At 46.5% G+C, this 20353-nt stretch overlaps 1 protein-coding gene across 1 annotated transcript in view; it reads left to right on the top strand.

The window, feature by feature from the left end:
• LOC149339401 (cell adhesion molecule Dscam1-like) overlaps positions 1-20353 on the top strand; it is a 272801-nt gene that overhangs the window by 127482 nt on the left and 124966 nt on the right. Inside the window, exon 2 of the mRNA XM_089548180.1 lies at positions 16487-16810. Coding sequence (XP_089404306.1) covers positions 16487-16810 — 324 coding nt within the window. The remainder of the gene's footprint in view (positions 1-16486; positions 16811-20353) is intronic.

The following is a 20353-nucleotide window of genomic DNA, read 5'->3' as shown; positions in this document are numbered from 1 at the left end:
GCTTCGTATAATTACTAGCATGCCTGTGTCTAGCATAATTGAGAAGTTAGATAAAAGTAACCCGGTTTAAAGCGGTGAATGCGAATCAAACATTGTGGGACAGAACTTTTCACTACCGAAAATTAGCAGCAAGTCGGAGTTATTGTTGAAATAGATGGACTTGAAGGAGAGCTCATTACCTTACAATTAACTCTAATTTACTTTACTATTTCAAGGTACTATCGTACCTTGGCACACTACAAAGGATGGGGGCACGAACGCCCTCTGCTGTCACCAGGTAGCATAGTCAGTGCAAACTTCGGAGGCTAAATAGGGAGCAGAGCAACGTTATCAAATAGTGAAAAAATAAAAACACAAATTACTTCCAAAACAAGTACACTTACTGGCTCGGTGCACCTGAGTGCCACTGCCCCGTACTTTCCTTACAAAATACACCGGAGTTAAGTACGCGTATAAGTCGTGAAGGTCCATAAAGTAAGCAGAAGACGCCTTCAGTTCCACGTGATTGTCATCGCTATTATTCATTATCGTGACCGCAACCATGAGTGACGGAATGCTTATTCTACAGCGAGCGCGAGGCCCCTCCCAATGACCTCGAATCATTTTTGTTATAAACCTAGAAGTTGCGTATAACAGCCAGTATTGCCGCGCAAGCATGGCCTTTATTTTAGCAAAATAGCTTTGTACAAACTATTTGCAAAGCGGTGACTTTCCTTTAGGCATAACTGAGAAGTCCATTAAACTTTTTCTCTTTGCCAGTCTTCAGAGAGAGTAGAGATATATATTCCAGTGATTGTAATGATCTTTTTTTTTTTCATACTATATCAACAAAGAAAGACATATTAGAAGGCAATACGTGAAAGAGGCTCCTGCAGTTTCATTTACCTTTTTTAACATGTTAATTTTATTATGTGAGACAAAGCAGAGCTTGAGGTGATTACAGAAAGAATGCAATTGAGGGAGTGGCTGAACAGCGTGTCCTGCGCGGTCCGGTTGTCACGCCACTTGCCTAGATCGTTCCTTTTCTTTCTCCTTCACCTTTTCTTTGTTTATCTTCCCTCCCCCCCCCCTCCCCCCAAACCCCATAACCATGCGTGCTTATTCCTTATTGTCCGCCCTTTAAGTCTTCAGTTTGTTTGGCCGTTCAAAAAAAGAGCTCGACTCATCGTACCTTTATGCAAGCCCCTTTCCGGACAGCACTGATTTCTATTGAAACGGGGCGTTGGTCCGCCGTAATCCACGCATTTGTGCAAACAACGGGACCTCCGTTCCCAACATCAAAGCGCGCTTATGACTCCTCGCGCGTTCGACGTTATGTTCAGCGCACGCGAGGGGAAAGAGTCACGCCATCGCCGCCAGAGTCGACCGCCAACTCGGCCATAACGGGGTCCCGGCCCGAGCCTCGCGTCCGCGGCCTCGCCGAGCCCCAGGCGTGCGTGCGTGTCACTCGGTAATATATTTAGAAATCTTCGCCGGCCACGTAATTAAATGCAACGGCGGCGAGTACGTCGTGTTAAGGGAGGGCGCGCTCGCCCGTGCACGCGGCTAAAATCAGCGCCGTTCTTCTTCTTACAGCTCTTCCGGGCTGCGCCAGTTTGGAACAATGCGAACGGCGTTCAGCCCCCTTAGCGTACAGCCGATGTTCGCGCGGAATTCACGCGTAGCACGAACCTCGCGAGTGCGATGACGTCACTCCTCGCGTTGCTGCCCCGCAGCAATTCATTTGCAGCAAAAGGGCATTGTTTTGGTCTTTATTTGAATTCGGGTTCCCTTTCGACCTCAGTTTCTGTGAGTCGGCGTTAGAGGCATTAAAAGTTGATCACTTCGACGTGAATGGTGCGGGACTTAATTCAGCGCAGCGTTAGGAGTGTTCCTGCGGTTGTGTGTTCGGAGCATTTCCATCTTTAGTGCATGCTCTATTAAGAGAGGCTCTTTATAATTGCTAGCAAGCAATACTGAGTTAGCTGGCGAGACACCAACGTGAACTTTTTGCTGCAACTTATGGAAAGGAAAATCATAGGTGTAACGTTGGACTGGATGAGGGCAGAGTGGGTCAGGGAACAAAGGCGGTTTAATGACACCCTGGTCGAAATTAATAAGAAAAAATAAGCTTGGACAGGTCATGTAATGACAAGCCCAGATAACCGATGGTCGCTAAGAATAACGGACTGCATACCAAGAGAAGGCAAGCGTAGCAGTGGGCGGCAGAAATTTAGGTGGGCGGATGAGATTAAGACGTTTGAGGGGATAGAGTGGCCGCAGCTGGCACAGGACAGGGTTAATTGGAGAGATACGGGAGAGGCCTTTGTCCTTCGGTGGACGTAGTCAGGCTGATAATGACGGTGATGTTTTCGATGTGTTAGAGGTCAATAAATAGCTGTCGAAGATGGCTTCTGAGCATGCGATCAAAAATGCGTGACTGCAGCTTTGGCCACTTAGCAGAAACGAACACTTCTTTTAACACCTCGCGCTCAGAATTCACCTCAACCAAGATTGAGTCTTCTGCGTAGTTCAAGTATTAATTGCAAGTTTTCATTTTGTAGTTTTCTGTATAGGATGTTAGCTACGGCAGTCAACGTTTCAGGGATGAAAAATTAAAAAAAAAAAGAATCATAAATTCAGTCAGCAGATTTTGTAGAGAGTGGTGCAAATGTTAGAGATGTTCCAATCTGTGCAAGTAATTAACATAAACATGCCTCCTCAGGAACCGTTTCGATCACTCCAAATAAGTGAATGTGAATCTACGGCGGAACAGCCGCCTGTCTTCAGTTTTCAAATCAGAGATTGGATTTGTCAAGGCTTGTGCCACTTATTTTACACTGGCTTTCATATTTAGTCTTTGTTATTAATGGACACCTTCAACAACCTTTTGGTTTCGTTCAAACAAATAGTTCAGTCCTTTTCCATTTTTCGAGAGGTCTTTGATCAGTTGAAATGTTTTACTGTTTAATATTGGCAAAATTTCCATGGCTTGCACGTCTTTTTTGTCTACTGCGTGTGTACAGATCAAGCGATAAAGGACTTGGCTAACCTAACCTAACCTAACCTAACCTAACCTAACCTAACCTAACCTAACCTAACCTAACCTAACCTAACCTTACAACAGGGGCAACGCAGCCGAACAAAGTAAACCAACGAACACAAAAAAATCGGCTTACTTACCCGTAAATGCGACGTCATAAAGTGTAATGTTATCGCCCGCAATAGCGGCTGTTTGCTCCCCTGCTTGCAAATGTAATTAAAAATTCGAAGTTAGTGAAGCTGCAGCTATTTACGAACGTGGTATAACAAATTAGCCTAGAACCCTTGAATTCTGGCCGACACCCTTTATGCATGCAACACCTTCCATTCTAACTATAAAAACAAATAATGCACTCTTTATTACTTGGAAGTTCTTGCTTTCTAACTTGGTTAGAGTTGGACTTGTGAAAATGGAATCAACTTTTATTAGTCGACACAAGCTTCAGAACAGAGTATGTATATTCACGGAAATTCCACTTTCAAGTACAACAAATTCAACCGTATACAGAAACAAAGAAGCTCAGAGCAACCGTCAAATTTCTTTCTCTGAGCGTTAATGTCCCAGAAAAAAGAGACGCCGTGGGCACAGCGAACCATCCCTTGGCAATAACGATGCCAGCGAGCACACCAAAAACAAAAATATCATTAGGCGCCCAGCAAATACAATGAGATCTATCTAATTCCCGCTTATCTCCGTTCCGAGCGCACGGAATTCATTAAAGAGACCATCTCGATTTCAGCCAGGCCTGCCGAGGGAAATGGGCAGGCAGCCTGCGAGGCCCCGCTCTTGGAATTGGGAAAAGCTAGAACGCCCCGAGCAGGGATGTAAGAACTCACAAAATGAGATAGCGTCGGCCGATAAACTGCGACGGCCACATTCCCCTAATTTCCGCCGCAGTAGCACAACGAGCTATACAGCTAGGTCACTGAAAGCTTGGTTCCTCTGCTTTTCTTTTTTTTTTTCAATTTTAACTTGAGTCCACAAGCTGTTCCTACTGCTGCTGCTTCATGCACTGCATCTTGCAGGCCTTTGAACCGCAGCGGTCTGCTTTTATTTCAGTTTTTTTTTACTGCTGCACACGAAAATACGCGGGAGCGGGAACACACACATTCGCACACGTGCACGCACGCACTCGCGAACGCTAACACGCACGCTAACGCAAACGGACGCACTCCCAAGCGCGTCTTATTCACAATCACACTGCTCCTTCCCCATACCCTTCGGACGGCCAGATATCGGAGTTTCTCTTTAATTATAGGAAGATCGCTTTGATTCGCCCGCTTCTCTTAGTATAATGCGTTGCAAAGAACTACATATATACTACGCTATGAATGGGCTCAAATAGATGCTCCGTCTGTTTGCCTCTTTATACAGACATCTTGCTGCTTGTGCTGTTCTTCCTCCACCTTCATCTCTCTTCGTTTCATCGGATGTTCTTTCTTTGTCGCGCACCGCAGCTGTGATTCCTGTTCGAAGTCAGGCTGCTATAAAAAGAATAGGAACAAGAAGAAGCGCGGTGCTTCCAGGGGAAGGCGCCGGAGGAGGACCATTAATTTCATTGGGATAAGCAGCTCCGCTCGGGGACCCAACGGCGGCGTCCAACTTATGTGCGCGCACCTGCATCGGACATGGAACAACTCGATAGTGCCCTGTTTTCTTTATGGCGGGCCGTCGGAACAGCCAATGAAGGGAGAGAGGGGGGGGGGAGCGAAGACGGGGAAGGGGAAGAGAGTGGCGTACACAGCAGTACTGGGAAGGGCGCGTGTCCCAGCATCGAAACAAGCCAGTTGCCAGGGCTCTCCAAACATGGGGGACGTTTCTAAATTATCCCCGATATTGCCGTCGTCGGGGTCCAACCCCCCCCCCCCCCCCCTTCCCCGTTCTTTCTGCGCTCTTGGCGTCGCAGCCGCACTGGCTTCGCTCGTATTTACGGGCCAAGCCGAAGCCGCTGCTGCTGCTGCTGCTCGAGGCGTAGCGACACGAACACGTACTCCTTATTTCTCTCAATATTATTCTTTCTGAGATGCAGGAATATATACGCGCCTGCGCGGGTGATTTCGCCATCGGCAAAGTTTTCCGCGCGGTGTTTCATCTGCGATTCATAACGCCCGTAAGGCGCCGCGGTAGTACGTCATTTCTTGTCTTTATGGAGAAGCTTGTAAGTACAGCGATGTTTGTTGACGCTTCGTAATGGCGCGGCAGTATGGCGTTTGAGGGGATAAGGCACGCGGGTGCGCCAGAGTGTTGGAGCGAAGCAGTAACGACTCGCAATAAGCTCGTAGTGTTTCGAGTCTCTGAGGGAGCCCTTACGTGTGCAGCTAGCCTGCGTTCACGAATTTGGGGTGCCTTTAAACTTAGCGATACTTTTCTTGAACAAAAGCATAGTTATATATTTGGTCGAATATTTAGGGGAATCCCCCAAGGTGGAGTAGATTTGTAATAAGGGAGTAATTACTCATTGACATCCACCCAAGCGCAGCCATACGGCTACAGAGGAAAGCTATACAGCTTTCTCGCTCTCGCCCTACCATAAGCTTGCCTTACCGGTTAGCTCAGTTGGTAGAGCGACTGCTCAAGTGTAGCGGTGCTCCCGGGTTCGAACCCCGGACCAGCACGAATTTTTCTTTAACTGCGAAGTTTCTATGAAAGCTGTATAGCTTTCCTTTGTAGCCGTATGGCTGCGCTTCGGTGGATGTCAATGAGTAATTACTCCCTTATTATAGTTATATATTTGTTTCGTTCATTCCTCCCACGTAAGTTTCAAGCGTCTCTCGGAGCAAGAAGACTAATTGGGTCTTGTCGGGTACTCCTGTAGTTTTCTCGCGAACAAAGGAACTCGCTTATGTTCGACACGGCACTCATGAAAGAGAAAAGAAAAAACGCAAAGACACCCTCACCGGTCAGCGCAATATATTTCTTTATTTCTCACGCATGACAAAGAAATCAGTGCAAGACCTAACGTCTTTTTATACCTTCTTTTCATCTAACGGTTTCGCTTTCACATTTTTCGCTTATCCGTACAACGTGTGGAGTACACTTGACTAGTTAGTCGCCCACTTAAAGAAACCCGGGTTCTTCGACATTTTCTTCCGGTGTTCAACATGCTTGAAGCCCTAACAAAGCACCGAACTTCTTTAATGCCATTTTACTTCGAAATTCTTTTGCCCAGTGATGCGTTACTGGTTTTCAGCTATGTCAGGCTATTTTTTCAGGTCATTTCAAGAATGAAATAGCTTTAACTTTTCAAATGCATGGCCCCCTGAAGTTACTACTGAGATCGCATACTGCAAGGGGAAAAAAGAAGACTACCAATATTTCTATACGGCGCATAGAAATATAAAGCGCTGTGCTGCAGTTTCTGGCAACCGGGAACGTAGGCACAGAACTTCGTGTGGAAAAAGCATTATTGATACGGCTTTCAAGTAAAAGCTCCCCGCTTTTAAGAATTAGTCACGAAACCGTGTACGAGTAATGCATAATTCTTGAGAGAGGAGCAACTCACCGTATTCAGTGGGGCTGGGATTTAGCGCTTACTCAACGGAATAAGCAAACCAAGAGAACGACGTAACGAAAGCGCTCCTGAAAACTGCAGCTGCCCAGTTCACGACTCTCGGACGCGTCGTGCTGGTGCCACTGAAATGTTTTCAGATCATTTAGCACCCGGTCGCGTTCAGCTGTACCGTCCTCACAGTTACATGGTAGAGTACACGCGTGTAGAATGACTCATAACAAATTGACCGGTTCCGAAGTCTAATAAACGTCGCTTTCTAATACGAACAATGTTTTAATATCAACCGTTTTGATTTTCATGCTCTTGTTGATAGATATAGTCCAGCTTATCAGCCTAACGTTGCTCTCTTGGATGCCGTTCTCAACATCACCAGTTCTCGCGAATTTTTCTTCAAATAATGCGAAAACTTATCCGTATAGCATCTGACTGCTGTTGAGACTGCTATAAAAAATAAGTTGGGTGCGTTTTCGATAACTAAACACTTCCAGAGACCTTTCCCATTTTTTGAGCAAGCGCGAAGGTTTGCTTTCAAAGTCTAAACCAGGCAGCACAGATCAGTGTTTCTAATGGTTCCTGTATGTGTTAGATACAGGGTGTCGAACCGGAACTGAACCCGAACCCGAAACCGGAACCGAACCCGAATTTTCGCCCGGAACCGGAACCGAACCGAACCCATATTTTTTTCGCCATCTTGGAACTGAACCCGAACCGGAACGATTCAAAGGAACCGTTCCGAACCGTTTCGGGACCCGGTTCAGCCCCAGCTTTTTGCATTCCGGCATACGTCGTTTTCCGGCAAAATGAGATGATCTATCGCATGGATTTACCTACCCGTAGCTGTCTGCGCTGGGAAGTGCGAAAATGGTACCCAGAATATGCGACAGCAAAATTACAGGAGGTGTGGTGCCTGGGAAGAAGCCTAATTGACCCTTCTGTAATGCACTATCGCCAATTCTAAACACTTGTACGTCAGGTTTATGTGAAATCACCAGTTATTACTCCTCCCCTTTTACATATTGCGTATCTCGCTTGCGTGCTTTCTTCTTTCAAACAATGCGCTAGACGTTGGTGTGCATGGAGCACAGCGTGGTATTCACCAACATAATAAATAATTTATATGTGAATTTCTTCTTGACCCTGTTTCGGTTTCGCCAACATAACGATGGCTGTGACGTGTAGTGGAAATTAGGTCGTGTGAGGTGCTATAAAACGGCAATATAACTGCTGTTACGTCGTTCGTTGTAATTATAGGTCTTGAAGCCGGCTGATTTAAATGCTACAGTGAGTAAAAACAACGTATCAGCGTTTTTATTAGTTTTCCCGCGCCTCACGTGACCGCGCCTCACGTTGAACTCACGTAACAGCCATCATTCGGTTGATGAAACCGAAACAGCTTGGGAGAAAATTCTTTTCTAAATTATTTAGCGGCAGTAGGCGAATACCACACGGTGATCCATGTATTCTAATATCTATGGCGTCATTTTAAAGGAGAAAACATGAAATAAAACTGGGTGTCTATAGTCATTTTAGTACCGATTGAGAATGCCTTCCTTTTCTTTGCGTCATTTCCCACAAATAGACGAAATATTAGCGCGACGACCCAACAAAGTTGTGATGGTGGTTTTTGATAAAAGGAAATGGCGCAGTCTGTCACTTCTTGATGGACACCTGAGCCGCGCCGTAATAAAGGGAGGAAGGTGGGAATAAAAGAAAAAATAGAAACAGGCGCAGTAGGGGTGGGCTCCGGAATAATTTCTACCAGCTGGGGATCCTTAAAGGGCAACTGCATAGGTTTTAGAAATCGACGAGCTTAAAAGGGTCGAATGTGTGAAACTTCCAGGTAAAGTATAGGAAGTCTTTTTGGCCTAGCATTTGAAATGGTGACGTAATCACCAGTTAAAATTGCGACGGCCTTCAAGCGTCTCCGCAGCGCACAACGCTAAGTGGGGGACGCATGATGACGTCATCGAAAGTATCCGTACATTTCCAACGCATAAACGCCATTGAAGGAAAAAACCAACGCCACCGAAGTCAAAGCCCGCCGAACGTTGTTCGGAAGCGTCCAATGAGGCACGGCAGGGCGTGGCTGACGGCAGCAGTAATTTGAAATAATACCTTCCGTGACATCACACTGAACTTGGCCGAACTTCTTTGTTGCTTTGAGAAGAAGTGAAAGATTTAATCGTCGATTACGTCACTATTTTAAATGGTACTGCAAAAAACTTAGCATGCTTTACCTACAGCCTATATAGATTTGAATCCTTGAGTATCGCGAAATTCTCAAAAAGTGGCGCAGTTGCCCTTTAACGTGCACTGACATCGCGCAGCACACGGTGCCTTTTGCGTTTCGCCTCCATCAAAACGTGGCCGCTGGGGCCGAGTTCGAACACGGGTAACCGAATAAGTAACCGAGTGCTCTAACCACTGAGCAACCGCAGTGGGTAGTGCAACATTTACTTTTGTAGGCGCTCATTGTCTGAGACAGCAAGTTCTAAATAAAACCCCTCACGATGGATCAGTAGGACAATAAAGAAAAAAAATGGCTCAATGGCTGTGGAGCTCGGCTGCTGATTCCAAAAATACAAAAACCATCGTGACGTCGAAAATCCCCAGCTGGTCTCCGTTATTCTGGAGCCCTCCACTACACCGTCTGTCATATAGCCCGAATGTCTACTCGACACGTTAAACCCGAGATATTACTATTGCCAAAAGAAGGATGTATAAATTGGTGCAGCTTTTTATTTTTAAGATTCCGCATATTCTTTTTTGCGCGTGACGGAAATAAGCAACGAAAGGCGTGTTCTTGGCAACGGTGGAATGTACTAATAAGAAAAAAATTAGATACCGATTACACAAAAGGGCAATACGGAAATACATGCGCTCGCTGGCATGCGATAGTGATTACGCCCAGAAAGATGCTACTGCGATGAAATGCAACTACGATGAAGTGATTTCGTTATGCCGATTCGCTGAAATCGTTCTGCTTCTAAGAAAGAATTGCTGCCAGTCGCCAGCGCGCGGCTCCATCCGCTGTTCTCGCACTGCTCGATCTTGAATTCTCTGTCTGGCGACTTATATCTACTTCTCGCAGTCATATTTCCCGTTTTTGGAGTCTGACATGACAGGCTTATGATTGTTGGCGTTTTTTTCGTAGAACGCTTGGGTGAATGAATACGTTGAGCCTTCACAACAATCTGCCTCGGCTGTATCGGGTACAGGTGGGTGATGGGGGTGGGGAGATGGGTGAAAGTTTTTGAAGGTGCATTTTTACCAGTGAATGCCTTGATGTACGCCCACCGAAGTGTGCATCAAATATGTAGGCTGCACGCACGCAGCGCGGTTATTTTTGGGAAAGCAGGCTTATATACTGCTAACGCAGTAAAAAGAACTAAAAGAGTATGCATAGTCTAACCTCTGACTCCGAGCGGGAATCGTACTAATGGCAGCGCAACAGAAAACTCTGTTTACAGATGCTTTAGGCTATTCGGCTATCTTGTAGGCTTCTTTTTATGGTTGTTGCATGGAATATTTGGAACCTCTCTGACCCTCCTCATGCCTTACTTGACCGCGTCGAATTCAGCGATCTCGGCATAAGGCCTCATGCCACCATAACTCCCTGCCTCCGCCCGCACATGCTGTGCATATGCACACCACGTGACTAGCATGGCCAGCAAGGATTTCAGAATTATCTAATCGCTGTTGTTTGTTCATCCGCGGCCATGGTCAGTAGCTTAGCTTTTGACGGGGCCCCTTTCTCACGCGCAGCGCGCTTCTTCTACTCGGGATGCATTGCCGAGCCGGCGAACGCCTTGGCAATGATTGCCCTCGTTGGCCATTGACGCGGGTTTGGCCAGCGGTTACTCACTATTTCTATGGAAAATTATAGCATATCGTTACCGTGTTTACTTTAGCCTTTACAGTGTTACCGGACGCCGAACTTTCCAGTTAGCGCTGCCCACAGCAGTGCCGCCTTTGAATTCCATTTCTGAGTTGACATGTTCTTTCCGGGGCGGTGTAGTCAAGGTTGAGAGGCGCTATTTCATCTGCGTGCTGAGCGGAAGGACGACCTCTACAACCTCGGGGTAGTTCACCACGCCACCTCGTTCGCTATAACCGAGTGGTGTGGCCAGAGTTGTTCGATGTATCTGCGACGAATTTCCGTTGCCCTTATGCATATTTTCACGGTAGCACCACACCCGCTCGTAATAAGCGAGCGTTCGTTATATCTGTGGCCATTACAGTGGGCTCCACTGTACATCCGCTGACTTCGCCTTAATACACTAGTATCAAAAAAGTCTAGGTAAGGCTATAGATGTACGGGTAGAGGAAGTAATGACCGATCGCAACATTTGTCATCTGCCTTGGGGAGAGGCCGTACAGGTGAGTAAAAGCGAAGAGTGAGAACACCGAATCAATCAGCACTCGCGAGCATGTCCAGAAAAGACAGGCGAACACTTAGTCACCTATTAAGCACAGCTGCCAGAAAGGGGTTGTTTGTAGTTTTGAAATTAAATGCCTGAAGCAAGTTGGTGGACAAATGGTATACGCCAGATTAACCACTCTTTATCACTCTATCAAGGGCGCAAAAAGCGCCCCTGGAAAAGTCCGAAACATTCTATCACAAACAAATTTCTTACTTTACTATAGTGAGAAGCCACAATTAGCTGAGTTTTTGAAGCTACTGAGCTGTAGGGGCTCGGGATATATAACGTGAGTCACAAAGGCGATGTCGAATAGGTGATTTAAATAAAATATGTTTGGTAAGTTCTGGATGTTAGGGAGAGCCAGTGCTCCCACTAGGCTCTCGTTGGGTGGGGGATGGGCGGTGGAGGGATTCCTGCCCATTTTCTTACCATTTAGTAAAGGAGGGGGCACTGGCAAGTCGTTTTCGGGGTGACGGAAAGGTATCTGTCTGTATGTATACGTGCCGATACATGACAGTTTCGTTTCTCAGTAGTGCACGGGAACGTAGAGGGCTCGTGCGGAGGCAAATTTGCGGCACCGTAAGTACACTGAGTACGAGAAAGTCCCAACTGACTAAAGCTTCAAGGGAGACCTATTACTTGCGCTACGGGGTCTCCCAAACTGCTCAAGCAGGAGGGTCTTGAAGATGCAAAATCCATCAGCTTTTCGTCCTACACCTCATAAGGTGGATTATAGCGTATATACATGGCCGATTTTCGTTAATTTCGAGTTTATTTCATTTTGCGGCTCTTGCCGTACATTCGTCTTTTTGCTGCGGACAATAAATAAAATAGGTAAAGTGAGAACATCTCGCATTAAACAACTTTTTCATGCTCAAGTAACGCAGTAAATACGACAGAAGTAAGACGGGAGACGACACGAGCGCTGACTAACAGCTGGTTATTTTATTCTGGAAAAAAGTATATAAAGGCGCAGGACACAGGAAACAACCCCAAAAAAGCAGAACAAAGGTTAAAACCTAAAAACCATAGTGCGCATGCACATCACAGTCGAGTCGTGACGTCTTTTTCAACGAAATTCGAAGAGTATCTTTTATAGTAGACGGCACTCCCCTATCTCCTGGACCTCACACAACGCCAAGAAAGCCTGACTCCTTATCTACCAAATTGATAGATGGTGAGGCAACACACTCATCTGCTTCCTTCCTGATCCCGTTGGCCTCGACCAACTCCCTACAAATGCAAACAGGGTTATTAAACAGGACACTTGTCTTATCTACTGGGGGAAGCAATTGTTGCACTCGCTGTAATGCAAAGCCAAGTTGTACGACACTGCAACTTTTTTCACCAACAGTGATGTTCGAACAATTCCTCATCGCTTCCCCAATTAGAAAGAAAAGTCTCCTGTTTAATCACCCTGATCGAATTTGTAGGGAGATGGTCGAGGCCTTTATGATCAAGAAGGAAGCAGATCAGCGTGTTGCTTCACCATACATCAATTTCGTAGATGAGAAGCCAGGCTTTCTTGGCAACTGTGTGAGGTCCAGGAGATAGGGGAGTGCCGTCTACTATGGAATATAGACTTCGAATTTCGTTGAAAAAAATGTCATGACTCGACTATGATGTGCATGCGCAGTATTGTTTATTAGTTTTAATTTTTGCTCATTGCTCACTGTGTTCTGCGCCTTCATATACGTTTCCGAGAATGTAGAATGTAGAATGTAGTCAGCGTCTGTGTCGTCTCCAGACTTCCTTTTGTCCTGTTTACTGCGCTACTTAAGCATGAACCCTTACCAACTAGCCCAGTTTTCTGTTCTCGTTAACAAATTTTGCATTTTTTATTTTGTATAGCGATGTGCAAGAAATAGTAAAACGCATATCAAGATTGACTGAAACCTATCTGCGTTCTAATTTGTTTTGTCCTGAACCCGTTTGAACCGGTTCGAGACGGTCCGAACCGGTTCGAACCGGAACGGAATGACCCTCTGGAGCCGAACCCGGAACTGGACCCGAAAGGCGTGAACCCGAACCCGAACCGAACCCGAAAAAATGCCGGTTCGACACCCTGGTTAGATATGAAATTGCAGGAAGTGCCTGCTCATAATACGTTGTTAAAGTGAGGAGCTTTCAACTCTGTTCATCGTAAAAGATGAGCGAACTTGCTGGGGCGGAGACAGCATACCTTGCATAACGAAGCAGCAGTTCTGGTGTCAGCATATTCTAGCTGCTTCCACGCAAAGCCGGGCCTCCGTCTCCACCCTCCTCATTCAAACGAACGGCGGCTCCTGGGCGGGCTCGAGCAACGCGCAGTCGGAATAGCGGCGTGCCTTTAGCTGACGCAGCTTTATCTGAATGACCCGCTTCTTTAGCGACATTGAAGAAAGCAAGTCTGGGAACGTTGCTAAAGATTTCTGTTTTCTCTTTGCAGTTATTATTCATTGGAATATATTCATACCGACAATCTTATTTTCATTACTAAAGCGGCGAGCTAATTCTCGGTGCCAACATAGGGGGTCAGATCTAAGACTGAGATATCAAGAATGAACATGTGTAATGTGCTGCTGATAATTCTGGAGAAGTCTGTCAAGTCAAATAGGCGATGGCGTGTTGGTCTTTACGTAATACTGGGATTGTACTGCGTACGCCTATCCCATCACGTGACCCTACTAGAGTATACAGCCAGCCAACTAAACGCGATCTAAGATGACATCAAGAAATAGGATTCTTGATCTGAGTCTCTCCCATCACGGGACCCGACTGGAGTATGCAGCCAGCTAATTAAACGCGATCTAAGCAGGCATCAGTGAACAGGATTCTTGATCTGAGCCTGGTTACACAATATAGGTCGTAAAGCGAATACACAGCATCTACTATTTATTAGGAATCCTCTCGGGAATAGACATCGATTGCTTCCATGCCTTCTACAATTTAGTTAAGGAATGACGCACCATGACAAAGCCTATTTCGCATAATTTGAGCGATGACATTAAAAAGAGACAGCAGCGCATTCAGGGCACAGGGGGAGGGGGGGGGGGGGGGGAAGCAGGTGGCAGTGCAGCTACCTGCCACATTTCAATTATATGTAGTCGGCTTCAGATATGCTTGGCGGATTCGTGAGACAGTAATTTACTGACATAAAAGTAACTCCGCCATGCATGCCCTTGCCGCGTTGTCGGCCGGGCGGGCCTGATATAGAAGCAGACCAGCTACTTCTTGCTTATCTTTCTTTCAAAACCCAGCATATCTAACCCCCAAATAAAAAAAAATAAAGGAACGTTTCTGGCTGCGCCACTAATAAGCTGCGGAATGTTTCGCAAAAATAAAACTGGATCAAGCCTGGCCTTATTAAATGGTCGCCTACAAGAGATCATTTATTATATATTTTCAACGAGTGGAGATAGTCAAGATGTGCAACAAAATCCTACACAGTCACAAGAAACTTCTCAGACGCGTCGCTCTATCAAAGGCACTGTAATTCACAGAGAAAAATGAAAAACATAATGCGCCTAACACAAAAAAAGAAAATCTAAATCACTAAGCCAATGCTCCTAACACTGTTTTACTTCAACAGAATGACCCAGTGTATTTTTAAACCTTGTTTTGCGCAACGTAGAACAACCGGTAGAGCCGAGTACCATTTGTTGGGGTTCGAACCTGGCCTCACGACTATTAGTTCTCAAAGTGAAGTTCTTGTCACCGTATCAAAGTGGTTGTGAAGGAATATCACGTCAAATCTCGCTCTAATTAAACGCTGATTGCCGGCGACTGGGCAGTAGTTATAAGGTACACCGTCAGAGGCTCTGAAAGAAGTTGTTGAGCCCGGTTTATCCGCAAAAGCAGCACCTGCCAAACGAATTAAATCATTTTTTTATTCAAACCACAGTATTGTTCGCAACCCAGTCGTTTCTGTCCCCATCACCACGTCGTATTTTAAAGGAGCCCCATTGGCAACAGCCCCAGTGCATCAGAAACCATCGGGTTGCTCCTCTAAGTTTCTATTATCCCTTGGCAGCTCTTGTGTCCGCTTGACCCGACCCAGCGCCGCCTCTTAAACCGACCTTGTCGTTAACGTTTCAATACTTTCCAGTCCTGAGAGGCGGCGTCATTTTTTATTATTATTATTTAAGTTTGCTTCGCTTCCATGGACGGCTAGCAAAGGCTATATTTCAAGAAAGGGTAGCCAGAATGATGGATGGATCGCACGGGTCGCTACGTAAGCCTTTCTTCTCGGAGCGTGGTCGCCGTTTCACGTGCCTGTCTTCAAGAGCTCAAGAGCTGAAAGCAAAAAAAAAAGAAAAAAAGATTAGAACTTCCTATTGGGAAAAAGGGAGGGAAGGCAGACAGGCATTGCGGTCGCCGCTGACCTTATAAAGCTCGGGAATTTTTTTTCGTTGCTTTCCTTTATTCTTTCATTTTTAAGCGCACTATTTAGATTTTTCTCTACCTTTTTACCTCTACCCCGAATGACGTGCTTTCAGTGCTCTCAAGTTCCACGTTCCTGTTTTTAAGCGTCTCTTTTCTTTTTGGAGCAAGTTTTCTGTAAAAGTTGCCCCAGCGAAAGTCTGATACTTGGATCCATAGGTTGAGCGCAGCGTCTTTTACTAGCGCGTTCTCGGTGACACGTGGGCTTCATACTTATCCTGCTTGTGCACTGACTACCGACCTCTTCGTGCATAGAACGCAGTGCACTTTGGATTCACCGCGAAAAGTGGCCGCTACGTTCAGCTATGAAGCACTAGGCAGGATCGATTCATCACGGCGTCGAATATATTTATATAAAGAAAGAACATGGAAAGGGAAGGAGTGAGTGTAGATAGAAACGAAAGATAAGATCACGGAAAGGGGGGAGTGAACCCGGAACATACCCCGTTGGCTACTCAGTACTAAGGAAAGGAAGATAAGCAGGCGCACACGCATTGGCCCCGCCTGTCCCCACTCACATCACTGTGCGTGTGCAGAAGGCGTCCGGTAAACTATACGTCTTCACTAATACATCTTCGATATGCTAAAGATGTATATTAGTTAGACGAGAGCGTAGAAGCAGAAATGTTTGGGTGAGTTGGTGAGATATGCTTCAGTTCTTGCTGCAAACAGTTTTTTTTTTTTTTTTTTCAGTGATTAGTGCTGCTGATTGCGTGAAATACTTCTTTCTACGTCAATTTTCATCTTTGTAAGTGCACATAATTTGTACTCCTTTGTCTTCTAAATTTGTGCCATGTCCCTGCTTCTGACTTATAGGGGTGGTAAGACCAGTCGAGCGAGTCGAGCACTGTATAATTCACTGCTTCTTTTCGCGCACCTCCGGTTCGTATGTACAAACAGAAAAAAAAAAAAAACGCTTCGAACTCAAGCTTTACCACGTGGCACATAATAACAATAAAGCGCTTTCATCTCCTCTCACAGATCGCATTTTCTTATGCGCTGTTTCTTTCACGGTCGTATTTATTACCAAGTAGCCCCGGTAAACGTCGATTAGGTTTCAGTGACGTTGCAGTGACCACCTCGTCGTTCTCTGTCTTCTTCTCGCAGCACGTCCCTCTCGAGGCAGCCCCCAGGGCCTGGGCCCTCGGCTGCTGGACCCGCTGCCCGCCGAGCTCCGCTTCTCCAACTCGACGGGTGCGTCCCTGCAGTGCTCCGCCCTGGGCCAGCCCGTGCCCCGCGTGGCGTGGCTGCGTGAGGACGTCGAGCTAACGACCCTCGAGGGAGCGCTGCTCGTGCTGCCCAACGGCACGCTGCGGTTCCCGCCCTTCGCAGCGTCGCAGTTCCGCCAGGACGTGCACGGGGCCACGTACAGGTGTCGGGCGACCAACCTGTTCGGCGCCGTCCTCAGCACCGAAGTCAGAGTGCGAGCAGGTACGCAAACGGGGCTGATCCAGCGGGTCCCCCATTACGCTGCAAGAGACGCTTCCCACAGTCCAATATCGCTATGCTCAAGCTGTCTACTAACCGTCAATGAATTTCGCGTTACGCTGCCATTACCACGGCGTCGGTGTTCTCATAGATACGCCGTGAATAAAGCGCTAAAGCCGCATCGTTCTGCAGTCGCTGCTGACTCCTTGTCCTTGAACAGCTTGCACCAAGTACAAGGAGTCCCTTGCGCTTATTGTTGACTCGGTCCTGGAGCGGTTTCGTGCCGTATCCAAGACCATGAATTTTACTTTTGAATTACCACATAATGACTCCTTACAGTTTTTAGATCTAAGGTTGCATTTTAACATGACAAGCCACATTTGTTGGGCCTATATGCCACGCTCGAAAAAAGCACCGTTACCTTTTCATTCCTCACATTCAAAACTTGTAAAACGTGGCATTGCTTCTCTGTCTTTTAGATACGCGCTTTCCAAGTCCTGTCCTCACAAAGTGGAGTTGAGTTCTGATCTGCAGGCTACACGCCTCCGGAATGCAGGCTACCCTGAGTCGTTGCTCACTGCTGTTGTTGAGGGTTTGCTTTTATTTTAAGAAGTTGCGAAACCAAAAAAAGAAACCTGATTCCAGCAATGGAATAGAACATGACAAAAAGGAAAAGAGATACGAGGCGGTACCCTACATTCACCGCGTATCTCATAACTTGAAAAGGATGGCGGGAAAGTTTGGTGTGGACGTCGTCTTCACGGCTCCTCGCAAACTGTCGAGCCTTTGTGCACTTTCAAGTCGAAGCCAGAAGAAACCGGCTTGCAGTGTTAATCATGTAACTAAGTTTGTTGAGTGCAAAGTAGGTGTTGTGTACGAGATCCCTTTAAGCTGTGGCCGTGTTTATATAGGGCAAAGCGGTCGTTGCCTCAATGATCGCCTAAGAGAACATGATAGGTCCATCAGATCAGACAAAAGTAAGAATCTGCCAAAGCATTGCTTAAGTTGCGGTTGTCATCCGCTTTTCGGGAAAACTAAAGTTCTTGTTCGCTCTAAAGAACAGCTAGCAAGGCAGGTTCTTGAGGCTTCATTCATTCATAAGCTGGGAAGAGATAAGTGCATCAGTGAAACGTCGGTAGTTCTGCTTCTAAAGGAATCCATCTTTCTAAATTTTAAGTAGTCGCTTTCGCGTTACCGCTCGTAGGTTTGGCACGGGGCTGTCCAGCTCTCGTCATGGTGATTAGGTCGTGTTCGAGTCGTGCTGGGTCAGGTTTATCTTTCCGCTTCATCTAATCAGTTGTTGCTGGGCATGCGCGTTTGGTTCCTCGAGCTCGGAAATTCGCTTCATATTTTTCAGTTGTAAGTTAGGCTGGTCTTGTGTCTTGTGTCTCTCTCGTCCCTGTCTGTTTTTTTTTTTCGCGCGATGCCTCCCTTAAACAGGCTTTAGCAACTGGCCCAGAACACCACTATGCCCCAGTACAAAAGGGTATTTCACAATAATATTTTGAGTGCTCCTGTGTTCTTGGAGGCATAATGTTGAACCAGAAGTCTAACTCATAAAAAAGACAAAGCGAATGGCAGCGGTGGAGTGTTTTATAATAGTCAAGCTTACTAGATCACGCAGTACCTCCGTTTACCAGTACCTCCGTTACGCAGTACCTCCGCAGTACATCCTAAGGCAGCGGTAGGGTGTTTTATAATACTCAAGCTTACTAGATCACGCAGTACCTCCGTTTACACTGCCATTGTGTGAACTCTGATAATCTTAATACTATTCCTATCATGTTTTCATTTCGCAACAGTTATAATTCTATATATTCATCTCAAATATCTCTGTGAGGAGCGAATAACTTTATATATCAGTTTTTAAGGTTTCGGGTACAGATTCCTTTAACGAATTCATTAAACAACGGGATATTTCACAGACAGCTTATCATTTGTGACAATACTGCGCAGCATAGTGCACCCGTTTTGGTTGCGTAAAGCCTAATCAGCTGCGGTGGGCAGGACGTTCACAAGAGCTGGTCCGGTGTCCCACGTTTTAGTTATTTCACGATGCCTGAAGTCTCCCGACTGCATCACATATCTCTCTATGTAGAGCACTCATGATAACAACGTTCCTGGTTCCAACTTGCCCTGAAATTCTCCTGTCCTTATAAACAGATTTGAATTGGCTGAATATCGCCGACCCATGAGCTGAATTTGAGGAACCCTACAAGAAAAGGTCGCGTCTGTAGGCCTTTCACTGCAAAGCAATGCGCGAACCGACCTAAGCCGGTACTTGACGGACTAAGTTTTGCTTAGACTGCTCGACAAATACCTATGAAAATCCGCTCATATCGTTACAGCAGTGAGCTCTTTGCACGTATGTGTAAGCTTGTTACATAACATAAATGCCGGCCACCACTACGATTATATACATGCATTTCACCCTGAGACTTCATAGGAACCGTTATTCGTACTTTGCAAATATATCCCGCCATCTCCTTATAACTGTCTTGCCATCGTCATCTTGCCATGATAACCTGCTCGACTATCTGACTTTTAGCCATCCAGTCATTTCTTTCTACCTCCCGCAGTCACGCCACACTCTTTCAATTAGCGCGGTGTCTGTGCTACAAGCAAGGGCGAGCCATCACCGAGGCCAGTCTAATATCTCTAGCTGAGGCATACATCAGCTAAACTGTACAAGGCAGGCCAACAAGCATTTTCACCGATTTGTTTGGATACGTTCTCCACAGCTTAAGCGCTTGAGAAGTGCTTTGATCTGTTAAGTCCAACACAGGTCTGGTACGTAAACACAATATTCGCTCTAAGGGAGTATGCAGTACATTTAATATACGTTCCTGCTTAAACAAGCTCTGTCTTGTGCACTGACCAAAACAAAGCAAAAACCAAAAATAGAAACAGAGAAGGTAAAACTAAGTGTCCCCTCTCTTCCAACTTCCCTGAGAAAACTAGACCCGTCACAGCGCAGCGAAACTAATGACCGCACTCTTTGCAGCCTCTTGAAATAAAGATAGAACACGCGGGCGCGCTCGACCGCGTAGATGAGCGGCAGCACTGCTTTAAACACGGGCGAGCAAGCAATCAAGCCGGTAAAAATAAAGATGGGAAAAAAAAGGAGGGAGGGTAAAAAAAAAGCGCAGCGCTTGTCAGGAGGCAACGGCCACACCATCTCCTTTAATGAGTGGCCGAGGGCGAGTCGTCCACAACGCAAATACTCGGGCGCGCGCAGCCGTGAAAAATGACGTAGCCGCCACAAGAGCATCGCGCGGCGCTCGAAGGATGGAGACGGGGGGGATACGGAGCCTGTGAGAGAAGCAGCAGCTCCAGCAGCCGCGGAGGAGGCACGGCGATCTCGCGACACGAGTTCTCCGAGCATGAGGACCACGCGTGACAAATAAGGCCCGGGTCCGGCCTGTCTCTGAGGCTCGGGCCGCTTGCTGCCGGACTTCCCTACCCTCTCTTACTCCTGATGTCTCCGAGGGAAAGGGAAAGAGGAGGGTCTGCGCTCCGCCCGAGGAAATGGCCGGGAACGGAAAC

This window comes from Amblyomma mixtum, chromosome 6 (assembly GCF_055824585.1).
Source record: "Amblyomma mixtum isolate Tamu chromosome 6, ASM5582458v1, whole genome shotgun sequence".
Classification (NCBI taxonomy): domain Eukaryota; kingdom Metazoa; phylum Arthropoda; class Arachnida; order Ixodida; family Ixodidae; genus Amblyomma; species Amblyomma mixtum.
This window is presented reverse-complemented; position numbering and strand designations above follow the sequence as displayed.